The sequence below is a fragment of the Bubalus bubalis genome, chromosome 5 (genome assembly GCF_019923935.1).
Source record: "Bubalus bubalis isolate 160015118507 breed Murrah chromosome 5, NDDB_SH_1, whole genome shotgun sequence".
NCBI lineage: Eukaryota > Metazoa > Chordata > Mammalia > Artiodactyla > Bovidae > Bubalus > Bubalus bubalis.
Genome location: NC_059161.1, coordinates 30079357 through 30092510, shown reverse-complemented (window position 1 = coordinate 30092510; position 13154 = coordinate 30079357). Strand labels below are relative to the sequence as shown.

The window sequence follows — 13154 nt, the reverse complement described above, 5'->3', positions numbered from 1 at the left end:
CAGTGAGCAGGGGCTACTCTTTGTTGCAGTGCAGGTTTCTCATTGCAGGGGCTTCTCTTGTTGCAGAGCATAGGCTCTAGGACACACAGGCTTCAGTTGTTGAGGCACATGGGCTTAATTGCTCCACAGCATGTGGGATCTTCCTGGACTGGGGATCAAACCCTTGTCCCCTGCATTGGTAGGTGGATCCTTAACCACTGCACCACCAGGGAAGTCACTGATTAGATATTTTTTCTTTTTTTCACTGGGTATTGTTGAGTTTTGGAGGTTAAGTCTCCTCTCACGACACATGCTGTTTACCCATAGGGAAGCATGCCAGAGTGAAAGAGAAGGAGCGGGAGCACGAGCGCCGGAAGCGGCACCGGGAGGAGCAGGACAAGGCTCGGAGGGAGTGGGAGCGGCAGAAGCGGAGGGAGCTGGCCCGGGAGCACTCGCGCAGGGAGAGGTAGGTGCCCTGATGACAGCAGAGAGGGCACACAGGTCACACAGACGAGAACTGGGCAGGAAGCGGCCCAGAGGTTTGTCCTGAAGGAAGCAAGGGCTCCCTGCACATGGGGCTGCACGTGTGAGGTGACAGAAGTTGACGAGGGGAACAAAAACCTGTGCACCGAGGCTGCTCAGGTGCCCAGGAGCCCAGCTGAGCGGGTGAGAGAATGTGGTCCTGACTCAAGGCAGAGTCCCCGACTCAGCTTCTGAGGTGGTCCCTCAGGGAAGGATACTGCTGGAGGGAGCTGGGAGTCTAGGAGGAGCTGAGAGGTGAAGAGTGAAGGTTTGGGCCAGACCTGCAACAGCGGGGGAAGGAGAGTAGGGCGGGGTGGTAGCCATTAGGGGGCGTGGGGCTGTCCACACCCTGAGACGACGTCCACGTGAGGGTGGTAAGGGACGAGCCTGGGGCGAGGTGGGCTAGGCCACTGTCCCATCCCGGTGGAGCCGTCCTGGAGGCGGCCCGTCCCTGCGTGTGCACCTGTGGCACAGCGAGGAGGGGCTTCACTGTGGGTGACTCGCCGCCTGCTTGGCCGGTGGGTGTGTGCCAGGCGCCTGCTCTGTTCTAGGGACCTTGTCCAGGAAGACTGACCGACAAGGCGTATCGCTTAGGGTTCTCAGGGGTTACAATAGAAGTAGACTCGGGTTCTTCCAAACAAACAAACAAAAAAGACAAAGAAACGCCAAAGGCCCTGAAATGGCCAGGAGCTAGGACACCAGCCTCTGGTGCTTTTGTCTCCAGGGGCCTCTCTGTGGGCTCAGAGTCCCAGAGGAGTATCTGTTAACCCAGGTCTGTCCTCCATGGCCTAGGCGTGACCCCTAGGCTATGTCTGTGTCCTGTGGTCATTTCCAGGGAGAGCTTGGGAACTGGGCTGCTCTACAGGAGGGGAGTAGTAGGGTGGAATGTGTGGACATTCCCAGCAGCTGGGGCCCCACAAAGGGCAGGGAAAGCAGGTGTGAGAAGGGTCTATGTTTGCAGGCCCCATGCTCTGTCCAGTGTGGTGTGGGCACACAGCTATGCAGACACAGTAGTGACCCCAAGGAATCCATGCTTGAAAATAAAGAGAAGCAAAAAAAAAAAAGAAAGAAAATAAAGAGAAGCACATGAAACAGTGCAGCAGTGGCCACACTGTACAAGGCGAGCTCACAGGGTTAGCCTCACAGTCACTGAATGGCAGCAACTGGGAGGAAAGGTTGGAAGGCATGGTTGCTGCAGGACATTGTCTAGAATGTCCAGTGTTCAACAGAGAGCTCTAAGACAAATAGGATTTAACCCCTTCTAAGGAAGAAAAACATCATAGAAACAGTGTGTTCCAGACTTGGCGACCTAGAAGCATGGAACTTGAAGATGGACATCATGCCTTCTAATGACAGCGAGGAAAAGGTTGAAGAAAAGCTGAGGGAGCCTCCAGAACCGAGGGACAGTGTCTACGGGACCAGCATGTGCACAGTGGTAGTCCTGGAAGGAAGGAGGAACAGCTGAAAATGTCCCAAATTTGATGAAAAATATTTATCTACATATCAGAGAAGCTCAGTGAACCCTAAATAGTATAAGTACAAAGCAACAGTTGCACCGGGAAAACCAATGAGAAATTGGGGAAGGGCAGGAATGCTGGTAGCCCAAAATTCTGTGTCCATCACAGCCTGCCTCACAAGTGAGGGGCAAGTGAGCAGAGGCTTTCTGCCAGCAACGTGGGCCTTCTGTGAAATGCTTAAGGACAACCTTCAAGCTGAGCAGAAATGACACCAGAAGAAAAGGCCAGCCCTGGGCGTGGCTGAATTGCAGGTTGGGACATGCTTCTTCTGTAAACATGCTTCTTCTCCCATCTTGTCTGAATTACTACAAGAGACACAGGATTGCATAAAACAGTGATTAAAACACTGTGTGGTCAAGTAGCCATAATGTGTATAAACTGCAGGAGGAAACAGGAGTGGGGGCTGTATGTGAACAAGATCTGCATTTCCTGGAGCTTAATCTCATGAGATGCACACTGCAATCTCTAGAGCAACTTCTAAAAAGTAGTAAATAGAGGAATTAAAATGGTTTGCTCACAACCCCCCTTTAAACCCCAAATGGGTAACTGCCTGGTAGTCCAGTGATTAGGACTCCCCCTTCTGCCGCAGGGGGCCTGGTTTTGATCCCCGGTTGGGAAATTAAGATCCTGCACACCTCATGGTGCAGCCAAAAAAGAAACCATCCCAACTGGGAGAAACAGAGAAACCAAAAAACAAGACAAAAGAAGGTGGGGGTACGGGGGGCAGCAGCTGTATCCATAGTTACATTCAGTGTGAGATGGGTCTCTGCACCAAACATGGGAGAGCCTGTCAGACAGAAAAGCAAGATCCAGCTGTGTGCTGTGTCAGAGGGACATCTTAGAGTTGGAGACAAAAGTAGGTTGAAAGTAAAGGAGGAGGACTTTGTTGGAGGTCCAGTGGGTAGGATTCCATACTTCCAATGCAAGGGGCACAGGTTCGATCCCTGGTCGTGGAACTAGGATCCCACACCCCATGTGGCAGCCAGAAAATGAAATCATGGGAAAGGATGGCCCATGCGCACGACAACGGTAAAAAATTGGGGGAGGCTACACTGGCTACACTGACGTCAGACAAAATGGATGTTACGAGACACTGGAGGTCGAGACCCTCATGACGACATAAATGCAGAGCAGGAAGATGCGACCAGGGTAAATGTTTTGGCACCTGGTGTTGGACCCCACCCTGACCCAACTGAAGGGAGTCCATTGACTCTGGGTGGAAGCATTGGGGTCCCATGCCAGTCATCAGTAGTAAAGTTGGAGAAAATCAGCAAGGATGTAGACAATTTGGAATGCTACCAGCCAAACGTCCTGACAGGTGGGCACAGCAGTGCAGCTGCAGGACGCACGTCGTCTGAAAGCTTCTAGGATGTGTTTCCACAAAACTCCAAGCTGTGTCAGGGGTCTCAGAAGAACTGAGGCTGAACAAAGTGTGCCCTCTTAACACAGAAGAGTTCAATTAAAGTTCGCAACAGAAAGAAACTGGGCCAGGCGGGGTATCCTCAGATGTTTGAAATCCAACAACCCATTTCTGAAAAACCTATGGCTGGCACAAGAAACGATGAGGAAAAATATAAAATATTTGACTTTTTATTTTGGGGGGCTGAAAAATACATACAACTTGTGGGATCTTAGTTCTCTGATCAGGGATCGAACCCAGGCCCCACCAGTGAAAGTGCCCAGTCCTAATCACTGGACCGCCAGGGAACTCCCTGGAAGTGTTTTGAACTAAATGAGAATAGAAGCAGTACATCAGAACCTAGGGCTGCGGCTACCGTTTTGCTTAAAGTGAAGTGTTTTGGCTGTAAACACCTAAACCAGATCCCTGCGTGGGGCTATGGCTCCCTTCCTTTCCTTAGATGGAAGGCCCAGGAAGACTTGCCTTCTAGTAGAAGTGGATTAAAATTATGCACACCTGGGGAAAGCCCTGGTGCGTCTCAGAGCATCAGCTGAGCAGAATGACCAGGTGGGGTTTCAGCCCCAGGCAGTTACCTCCTTGGACCAGAACTTTCCTCTCTGCCGGTTGTTAGGGATGAGGTTAACAGGACTCGAGTTCTGGTTTTTAAAAGCCCTTTGTGGGCTGAAAAACCCAGCTCAGTTCAGTTTAGTCGCTGAGTCGTGTTGGACTCTGCACCCGATGGATTGCAAAACGCCAGGCTTCCCTGTCCATCACCAACTCCTAGAGCTTGCTCAAACTCATGTCCATCCAGTCGGTGATGCCATCGAACCATCTCATCCTCTGTTGTCCCCTTCTGCTGCCTTCAATCTTTCCCAGGTCTTTTCAACCTGTCGGCTCCTCCCATCAGGTGGCCAAAGGATTGGAACTTCAGCTTCAGCATCAGTCCTTCCAATGAATATTCAGGACTGATTTCCTTTAGGATTGACTGATTTGCTCTCCTTGCAGTCTAAGGGACTCTCAAGAGTCCTCTCCAACACCACAATTCAAATGCATCAGTTCTTCAGTGCTCAGCTTTCTTTATGGTCCAACTCTCACATCCATACATGACTATTGGAAAACCATAGCTTTGACTAGACAAACCTTTGTTGGCAAAGTAATGTCTCTGCTTTTTAATATGCTATCTAGGTTGGTCATAGCTTTTCTTCCAAGGAGCAAGCATCTTTTAATTTTATGGCTGAAGTCACCATCTGCAGTGATTTTGGAACCCCCCAAAATAAAGTCTCACTGTTTCCACATTTTCCCCATCTGTTTGCCATGAAGTGATGGGACCAGATGCCATGATCTTAGTTCTTTGACTGTTGAGTTTTAAGCAAACTTTGTCACTCTCATCTTTCACTTTGATCAAGAGGCTCTTTAATTCTTCTTTGCTTTCTGCCATAAGGGTGTTCTCGTCTGCATATCTGAGGCTATTGATATTTCTCCTGGCAGTCTTGATGCCAGCTTGTGCGTCATCCAGCCCAGCATTTCACATGATGTACTCTGCATATAAATTAAATAAGCAGGGTGACAGTATACAGCCTTGGAATACTCCTTTCCCAATTTAGAACCAGTCCATTGTTCCATGTCTAGTTCTCACTGTTGCTTCTTGACTTGCATACAGATTTCTCAGGAGACAGGTAAGGTGGTCTGGTATTCTCCTCTCTTGAAGAATTTTCAACAGTTTGTTGTGATCCACATAGTCAAAGGCTTTGGTGTACTCAATAAAGCAGTAGTAGATGTTTTTCTGGAACTCTTGCTTTTTCAATAATCCAGTGGATGTTGGCAATTTGATCTCTGCTTCCTCTGCCTTTTCTAAATCCAGCCTGAATATCTGGAAGTTCTTGGTTCATGTACTGTTGAAGCCTCGATTGGAGCATTTTGAGCATGACTTCCCTAGCATGTGAGATGAGTGCAATTGTATGGTAGTTTGAACATTCTTTGGCATTGCCTTTCTTTGAGATTGGAATGAAAACTGACCTTTTCCACCCCTGTGGCCACTGCTGAGTTTTCCAAATTTGCTGGCATGTTGAGTGCAGCACTTTGACAGCATCATCTTTTAGGACTTGAAATAGCTCCACTGGAATTCCATCACTTCCACTAGCTTTGTGTGTAGTGATGCTTCCTAAGGCCCACTTGACTTTGGACTCCAGGATATCTGGCTTTGGTGAGTCATCACACCATCGTCGTTATCTAGGTCATTAAGATCTTTTTTGTATAGTTCTGTGTATATTGCCACTTCTTCTTAATATCTTCTGCTTCTGTTAGGTCCATGCCATTTCTGTATTTTATTGTGCCCATCTTTGCATGAAATGTTCCCTTGTTATCTCTAATTTTCTTAAAGAGATCTCTAGTCTTTCCCATTCTGTTGTTTTAATCTTTTTTTTTTTTTTTTTTTGCATTGATCACTGAGGAGGCTTTCTTATCTCTCTGTGCTATTCTTTGGAACTCTGCATTTAGATGGGTATATCTTCCCTTTTCTCCTTTGCCTTTCACGTCTCTTCTTTTCTCAGCTATTTGCAAGGCCTCCTAAGATAACCATTTTGCCTTTTTGCATTTCTTTTTCTTGGGGATGGTCTTGATCCTGCCTCCTGTAGGATGTCACAAACCTCCATCCATAGTTCTTCAGGCACTCTGTATGTCAGATCTAATCCCTTGAATCTATTTGTCGCTTCCACTGTATAATTGTAACGGATTTGATTTAGGTCATACCTGAATGGCTTAGTGGTTTTCCCTACTTTCTTCCATTTAAGTCTGAATTTGGCAATAAGGAGTTCATGATCTGAGCCACAGTCAGCTCCCGGTCTTGTTTTTGCTGACTGTATAGAGCTTCTTCTTCTCTGGCTGCAAAGAATATAATCAGTCTGATTTTGGTATTCATCATCTGGTGATGTCCATGTGTAGAGTCTTCTCTTGTGTTGTTGGAAGAGGCTGTTTGCTATGATCAGTGCATTCTCTTGGCAAAACTCTGTTACCCTTTGCCCTGCTTCATTTTGTACTCTAAGGCCAAACTTGCCTCTTACTCCAGGTATCTCTTGACTTCCTACTTTTGCATTCCAGTCCCTATAATGAAAAGGACATCTTTTTTGGTGTTAGTTCTAGAAGGTCTTGTAGGTCATCATAGAACCATTCAACTTCAGCTTCTTCAGCATTAGTGGTTGGGGCATAGACTTGGATTACTGTGTTATTGAATGGTTTGCCTTGGAATCGAACAGAGCTCATTCTGTCATTTTTAAGACTGCACCCACGTATTGTATTTAACTTACATGAAGAGTACATCATGCAAAACGCCGGGCTTTATGAAGCACAAGCTGGCATTAATATTGCTGGGAGAAGTATCAATAACCTCAGATATGCAGATGACACCACCCTTACTGCAGAAAATGAAAAGGAGCTATAAAAAGCCTCTTGATGAAAGTGAAAGAGGAGAGTGAAAAAGCTGGCTTAAAACTCAACGTTCAAAAAACAAAGACCATGGCATCCAGTCCCATCACTTCATGGCAAGCAGATGTGGAGACAATAGAAACAGTGACAGACTTTATTTTCTTGGGCTCCAAAATCACTGCAGATGGTGACTGCAGCCATAAAATTAAAAGGCACTTGCTTCTTGGAAGAAAAGCTATGACCAACCTAGACAGCATATTAAAAAGCAGAGACATTTCTTTGCCAACAAAGGTTCTTCTAGTCAAAGCTATGGTTTTTCCAGAAGTCATGTATGGATGTGAGAGTTGGACCATAAAGAAAGCTGAGCACTGAAGAATTGATGCATTTGAACTGTGGTGGTGTAGAAGACTCTTGAGAGTCCCTTGGACTGCAAGGAGAGCAAATCAGTCAATCCTGAAGGAAATCAGTCCTGAATATTCATTGGAAGGACTGATGCTGAAGCTAAAGTTCCAATCCTTTGGCTACCTGATGGGAGGAGCTGACAGGTTGGAAAAGACCTGCATGCTGGGAAAGACTGAAGGCAGCAGAAGGGGACAACAGAGGATGAGATGGTTGGATGGCATCACTGACTCGGCAGACATGAGTTTGAGCAAGCTACAGGATTGGTTATGGACATCCATTTCTTCTAAGGGATTCTTGCCCACAGTAGTAGATACAATGGTCATCTGAATTAAATTCTCCCATTCTTGTCCATTTTAGTTCACTGATACCTAAAATGTTGATGTTCACCCTTGCCATCTCCTGTTTGACCACTTCTAATTTACCTTAATTCAGGGACCTAACATTCCAGGTTCCTATGTAATCTTGTTTACAGCCTCCGACTGTGTACCTCCGTCACCAGTCACATCTACAACTGGGTGTTGTTTTCGCTTTGGCTCCTTCACTTCATTCTTTCTGGAGGTATTTCTCCACTCTTCTCTAGGTGCATGCTGGGCACCTACTGACCTGGGGAGTATATCTTTCACTGTTGTATCTTTTTGCCTTTTCATACTGTTCACTGGGTTCTCACAGCAAGAATACTGAAATGGCTTGCCAGAGGGATAGTTTATAAATGCAGCAAAAAGCACTGAGGGCCAAAAAGAAAGCTTCCGGTTTCGGGGGTGAGAAAAGATGTGGCGTCCTCCTGTTCCAGGGACCGCCTCGAGCAGTTAGAGAGGAAGCGAGAACGGGAACGCAAGATGCGGGAACAGCAGAAGGAGCAGCGGGAGCAGAAGGAGCGGGAGCGGCGGGCCGAGGAGAGGCGCAAGGAGAGGGAGGCCCGGCGGGAAGGTGGGCGGGGCCCCGGAGGTGGATGGAGCCCGGGAGTTGGGCGGGGCAGGAGGGTAGGGGAAGGCTGAAGGAGGGCAAGGTGGGCGGGGGCGAGCGAGAGGGCTAGGTGACACTGCAGGTCCCGGGGTGTGAGCTGTGCACCCTGGATAGCGATGTCTGGTGTCCACCTTCCTAATGCCCAGTGGGTGATAGGCCTGGGCTTGAGGAGGCGGGTTCTGTCCCCTGCCTTTGACCAGTAGAGAGCAGTCTTGAATGCCCACGTGGGTCCTCTGGTGGCTTCCTGGGCTTCTTCCCGGGCCATAGGCATGTGTGCGCCTAGAGGAAAAGGGGACTGCCCCCAGCCCCTATGCTGTTCTTGCGCAGTGTCTGCACATCACCGGACCGTGAGAGAGGATTACAGCGACAAGGTGAAAGCCAGCCACTGGAGCCGTAGCCCGCTCCGGCCTCCTCGAGAAAGACTTGAGCCAGGGGACAGCCGGAAGCCAGGTAAGGCCGCACAGTGCCTGCGGACCCAGCACAGGGTGGTCTTTGCTAGGGGGACACCTGAGTTCAGAGACTGATGCTTCACAACATCACAGGGTGCTGCAGTACCTGTGTGTGTGAAGGGCTATTTGTGTAAGTTCATGTGCTGGAGGATTTGAAGACTTGTCTTCCTCCCTTGGTCTGTAGATGAGCTGGTTCTCTTATATGAGAAGCACCATCTAATGTTTTATTTTAAAACATTGCCCCACATTAACCTTCAATGGTTTATTTTATAAGTGAAAGAAGAGAAAGTGGAAGAGAGAGACCTGCTGTCCGACCTGCAGGACGTCAGCGACAGCGAGAGGAAGACCAGCTCTGCTGAGTCCTCGTCAGGTGACTGCTTGCCCGGCCCTGCCCAACTCAGCCACCACAGGGCGGGCCCCAAGTTCACTGCTGCCTGTTTTCTTCCTAAAGCGGAGTCGGGGTCAGGTTCTGAGGAGGAGGAAGAGGAGGAGGAGGAGGAAGAGGGGAGCAGCAGTGAGGAGTCGGAGGAGGAAGAGGAGGAAGAGGAAGAAGAGGAGGAGGAGGAGACTGGAAGCAACTCGGAGGATGTGTCTGGACAGTCAGCCGGTGAGCTCGAGCCTGAGGCTTAATGTGATAGGAGCTTAGAAGTTACACAACAATAAAGTCTAAGTAAACAAATATCCATCTTGAAAATGCCTTGCTGACTGGGACCTCGTGAGACCCCCACTGATCATGTGAGGGCCCTTTGCTACCTCTTGTAGAGGGTCTTAGCTGACACCTGTTTCTCTTGCAGAAGAAGTGAGTGAAGAAGAAATGAGTGAAGATGAGGAGCGAGAGAATGAGAACCACGTCTTGGTTGGTGAGACGCCCCCAAGTGGTGGTTCACCTCTTCCTCGTCCACCTCTGACCAGGGTGCTTGACCCATGTCAGAGTTGTGGTGGGACCGTGACCCACAAATAACCCTTGTCTGTTGCACGTCCTACCCAGAAGCCACAGGGGCACCCAGCTGCTATGTCCAGGACCCAGCTGCTGGTTCCCTGGGCACCCTTCTGGGGGCTGCTCGGCCTGGACATTGGGACAGGAGCTAGAAAACACCAGCTGGGCTCTGACCACAGACCAGTCACTGGCCTGGGACTTTGTGGCCTCTGCCAACAGCCAGGCCAAGGCCTTGGGCCACTGGACACCAATTCTAGGCCGGCCTTCTCAGACAACTGGTCATTAGCTCACAGTGGTCCCGGCCTGGCCAGTGGCCCCAAGACATGGCGCCCTCTGTCCAGGGCAGTGGGACACAGTGTGTCCTGGCCCCCGGAGGTGCTCGTGCTCATATTCCCCCCAGAATGGGTGGGGGTTGTGACACTGTCTCTGGTTCTGAGATTGGGTTTAATTTCTGAAGTTCCAGAGTCACGGTTTGACCACGATTCTGGAGAGAGTGAAGAGGGGGAAGAGGAGGCGGGTGAGGGCACCCCCCAGAGCAGCGCCCTCACCGAAGGGGACTTTGTGCCTGACTCCCCAGCCCTGTCACCCATCGAGCTCAAGCAGGAGCTGCCCAAGTACCTGCCCGCCCTGCAGGTGAGGAACCTCCCCTTTGTTGCCCATGGATAGGGCTGGTGGCTGGGAGCAGAAGCTGGGTCCTCACTGTGGGGGTCTATCCCTGGCCAGGCCTGGCCCCCAGCCTCCGACATATCCCCTGTCATGGTCTGGTCTCTTGTCCAGTAGGCTTGCTGGAGGACAGCTCCTGCAACTGCAGCCAGGACTCCCACAAGGGGCCCCTGCATAAGAGTCAGGCCACCTCGTGTGCAGTCAGCTCTGCAGTCACTTCTGCCTCGGCCTGGGCAGATGGGCCGTTGACCTTCCTTGCCTTATTGCCCTGTGGGGGTCAGAGGGCAGTGGTGCGCATCGCCCCGCAATTCAGTAACCAAAGTACTGCAGGGAGGGACTTGGGGGAGGGGCAGGTCCCAAGAGGGTGAGGGCCCAAGGTGCACTGAGGGTGCCATTGCTCCTGAGGGCTGCTGCACCAGCTGAGGGTGCAACACAGAGGGTCCCTGCTGTCTTGGCATCATCTTAGGATCAGTGGCTGGAGGTGTCACGGCGGGGCCAGTGCCCAGGGCCGGCTATTGGATAGAGGGCGCCTGCTCACTGAAGGAGTGAGCAGAGGCTGAGAAGATTATTGCTCCCAGGTCCTGCCTGAGCACCATCTGGGCCTCTGGAGATGTCTAGTTGAGGCTTTTCTGTGGGCCGTGAGCCTGGCTACCATGCCCTCACGCTGGTGCCTCCCCTAGGGCTGTCGGAGTGTGGAGGAGTTCCAGTGTCTGAACAGGATTGAGGAAGGCACCTACGGGGTGGTGTACAGAGCAAAGGACAAGAAGACAGGTGGGATGCAGCCCAGGGTGGTCCCCCACAGGGAAGGGGGTGTGGGACATGGACCAGGTGGCCCAGAGTGCCAGCCAGCACCACAGGCCCCTGTCACCTTCAGTGTCAAAGTCATTGGGCATGGTTCCTTCTGATCCCAGGGGTCACCCCTCCCCTGGTGCTGGCCCTCATGGGGCCTCACCTGGCTGGTGCACACCTGAGCAGCTGGCTCTTGGCACCCACAGAAGTCAGCCTGACCAAGAAGCCCTGTGCTGCTTGTGAGTATGAAGTTCACCAGGCCAGGCCTGGAGTGACAGCACCTGAGCAGGTGTGTGCCCCGGGGGCCAGGGCCTCAGAGACGGAGGCGGTCCAAGCTCTGAGCCCCCAGGGAGGCCAGTTGGCCACGTCCTGTGATTCTAGGGGACAGCCATAAATGGGAGCATGTGGGTAGAAGAAGGTCTCAGTGTCCGTCTTCTGGTAACTTACTTTTCAGATGAAATTGTGGCTCTAAAGCGACTGAAAATGGAGAAGGAGAAGGAGGGCTTCCCAATCACGTCACTGAGGGAGATCAACACCATCCTCAAGGCGCAACACCCCAATATCGTCACTGTCAGGGTGAGGCCCATGCACCTCTGCCCACAGGGCCCCAGTGCTGCGCCCCTGGTGGCCATCACATTTGGGGGGTCCCTGCTGTGTCACCGGGTGTCCGGCCCTGGGATCTCACGTCTCTTGGGAGCGCTGGTGGCAGCAGGGCTGGCTGGGGCCCTGACCCCTCGGACCTGCTGTTGTTTCCTAGGAGATCGTCGTGGGCAGCAACATGGACAAGATCTACATCGTCATGAACTACGTAGAGCACGACCTCAAGAGCCTCATGGAGACCATGAAGCAGCCTTTCCTGCCAGGTGGGTCCCAGTCAGTCCCATGGGGTGGCCCTGGACCCACATCCCCTGAGGGATGTCCCACCCTCAGGCTGTTTGGGCAGGGGTGGGGGGGCTGCTGACCTTGAACTGTGACCCTATCCCACTGGTTGCGCATATGCTGGAACAGCCAGTGGCTGCCACAGAGGCGAGTAGCCAGGCACCAGCCCTGTGCTGCCCGTTGCCACAGGGGAAGTGAAGACACTGATGATCCAGCTGCTGCGTGGAGTGAAGCACCTCCACGACAACTGGATCCTGCACCGAGACCTCAAGACGTCCAACCTGCTGCTGAGCCACGCGGGCATCCTCAAGGTGAGCCCTGCCCGGCGGCTGGGGGCGGGGCAGCTCTCAGCCTCGAGCCGTCTGCAACCCACCCTCTCCCCTCACAGGTGGGGGACTTCGGGCTGGCACGGGAGTATGGGTCCCCTCTGAAGGCCTACACCCCAGTGGTCGTGACGCTGTGGTACCGAGCCCCTGAGCTTTTGCTGGGAGCCAAGGTGAGTGTGGGTGTTCCAGAGCCCCCGGGGCATGCCGGCCCTCAGCCCCTGAGCACTCCCTGCCTCCTCCCTGGCCCCAGGAGTACTCCACGGCCGTGGACATGTGGTCGGTGGGCTGCATCTTTGGGGAGCTGCTGACTCAGAAGCCGCTATTCCCTGGGAAGTCGGAAATCGATCAGATCAACAAAGTGTTCAAGGTATGTGCCCGCTGGGGGCAAGTGCAGGTGCCCGGGCCAGGCCATCCTTCCCTGCACGACCCGAGTGTCTTGAGATGCTCCCTCTTGTAGGACCTCGGCACCCCCAGTGAGAAAATCTGGCCTGGCTACAATGACCTCCCAGCTGTCAAGAAGATGACCTTCACCGAGTACCCCTATAACAACCTCCGCAAGCGCTTCGGGGCTCTGCTCTCAGACCAGGGCTTCGACCTCATGAACAAGTGCGTCCTGCCCTGCGCCCCGCCCCTGTCCACCTTGGCCCTGCCCCCAGGCTGCCCCATTGGTGGCACATAGCACCTTTTTCTCCCAGGTTTCTGACATATTTCCCTGGGCGGAGAGTCAATGCAGAAGACGGCCTCAAGCATGAGTATTTCCGTGAGACCCCCCTCCCCATCGACCCCTCCATGTTCCCCACGTGGCCGGCCAAGAGCGAACAGCAGAGGGTGAAGCGAGGCACCAGCCCACGACCTCCAGAGGGAGGCCTGGGATACAGCCAGCTGGTAAGGGGTGGGCAGGAGCTGGGG

The 13154-nt window shown here is 52.1% G+C and overlaps 1 protein-coding gene across 11 annotated transcripts in view; it reads left to right on the top strand.

Annotated features, from left to right (window-relative positions):
• The window catches only part of LOC102408240 (cyclin-dependent kinase 11B), a 40059-nt gene that overhangs the window by 26236 nt on the left and 669 nt on the right, over positions 1–13154 (top strand). For 10 of the 11 annotated variants that reach the window (XM_044944019.2, XM_044944020.2, XM_006066896.4 and 7 more), the window contains 15 exons: positions 307–445; positions 8030–8166; positions 8530–8652; positions 8926–9021; positions 9103–9258; positions 9446–9511; positions 10046–10221; positions 10932–11022; positions 11495–11616; positions 11798–11903; positions 12109–12230; positions 12308–12415; positions 12496–12612; positions 12703–12851; positions 12941–13130. In XM_044944019.2, the coding sequence (XP_044799954.2) occupies positions 307–445; positions 8030–8166; positions 8530–8652; positions 8926–9021; positions 9103–9258; positions 9446–9511; positions 10046–10221; positions 10932–11022; positions 11495–11616; positions 11798–11903; positions 12109–12230; positions 12308–12415; positions 12496–12612; positions 12703–12851; positions 12941–13130 (1898 nt within the window). The remainder of the gene's footprint in view (positions 1–306; positions 446–8029; positions 8167–8529; positions 8653–8925; positions 9022–9102; positions 9259–9445; positions 9512–10045; positions 10222–10931; positions 11023–11494; positions 11617–11797; positions 11904–12108; positions 12231–12307; positions 12416–12495; positions 12613–12702; positions 12852–12940; positions 13131–13154) is intronic. The other variant, XM_044944023.2, reaches the window with a different exon arrangement.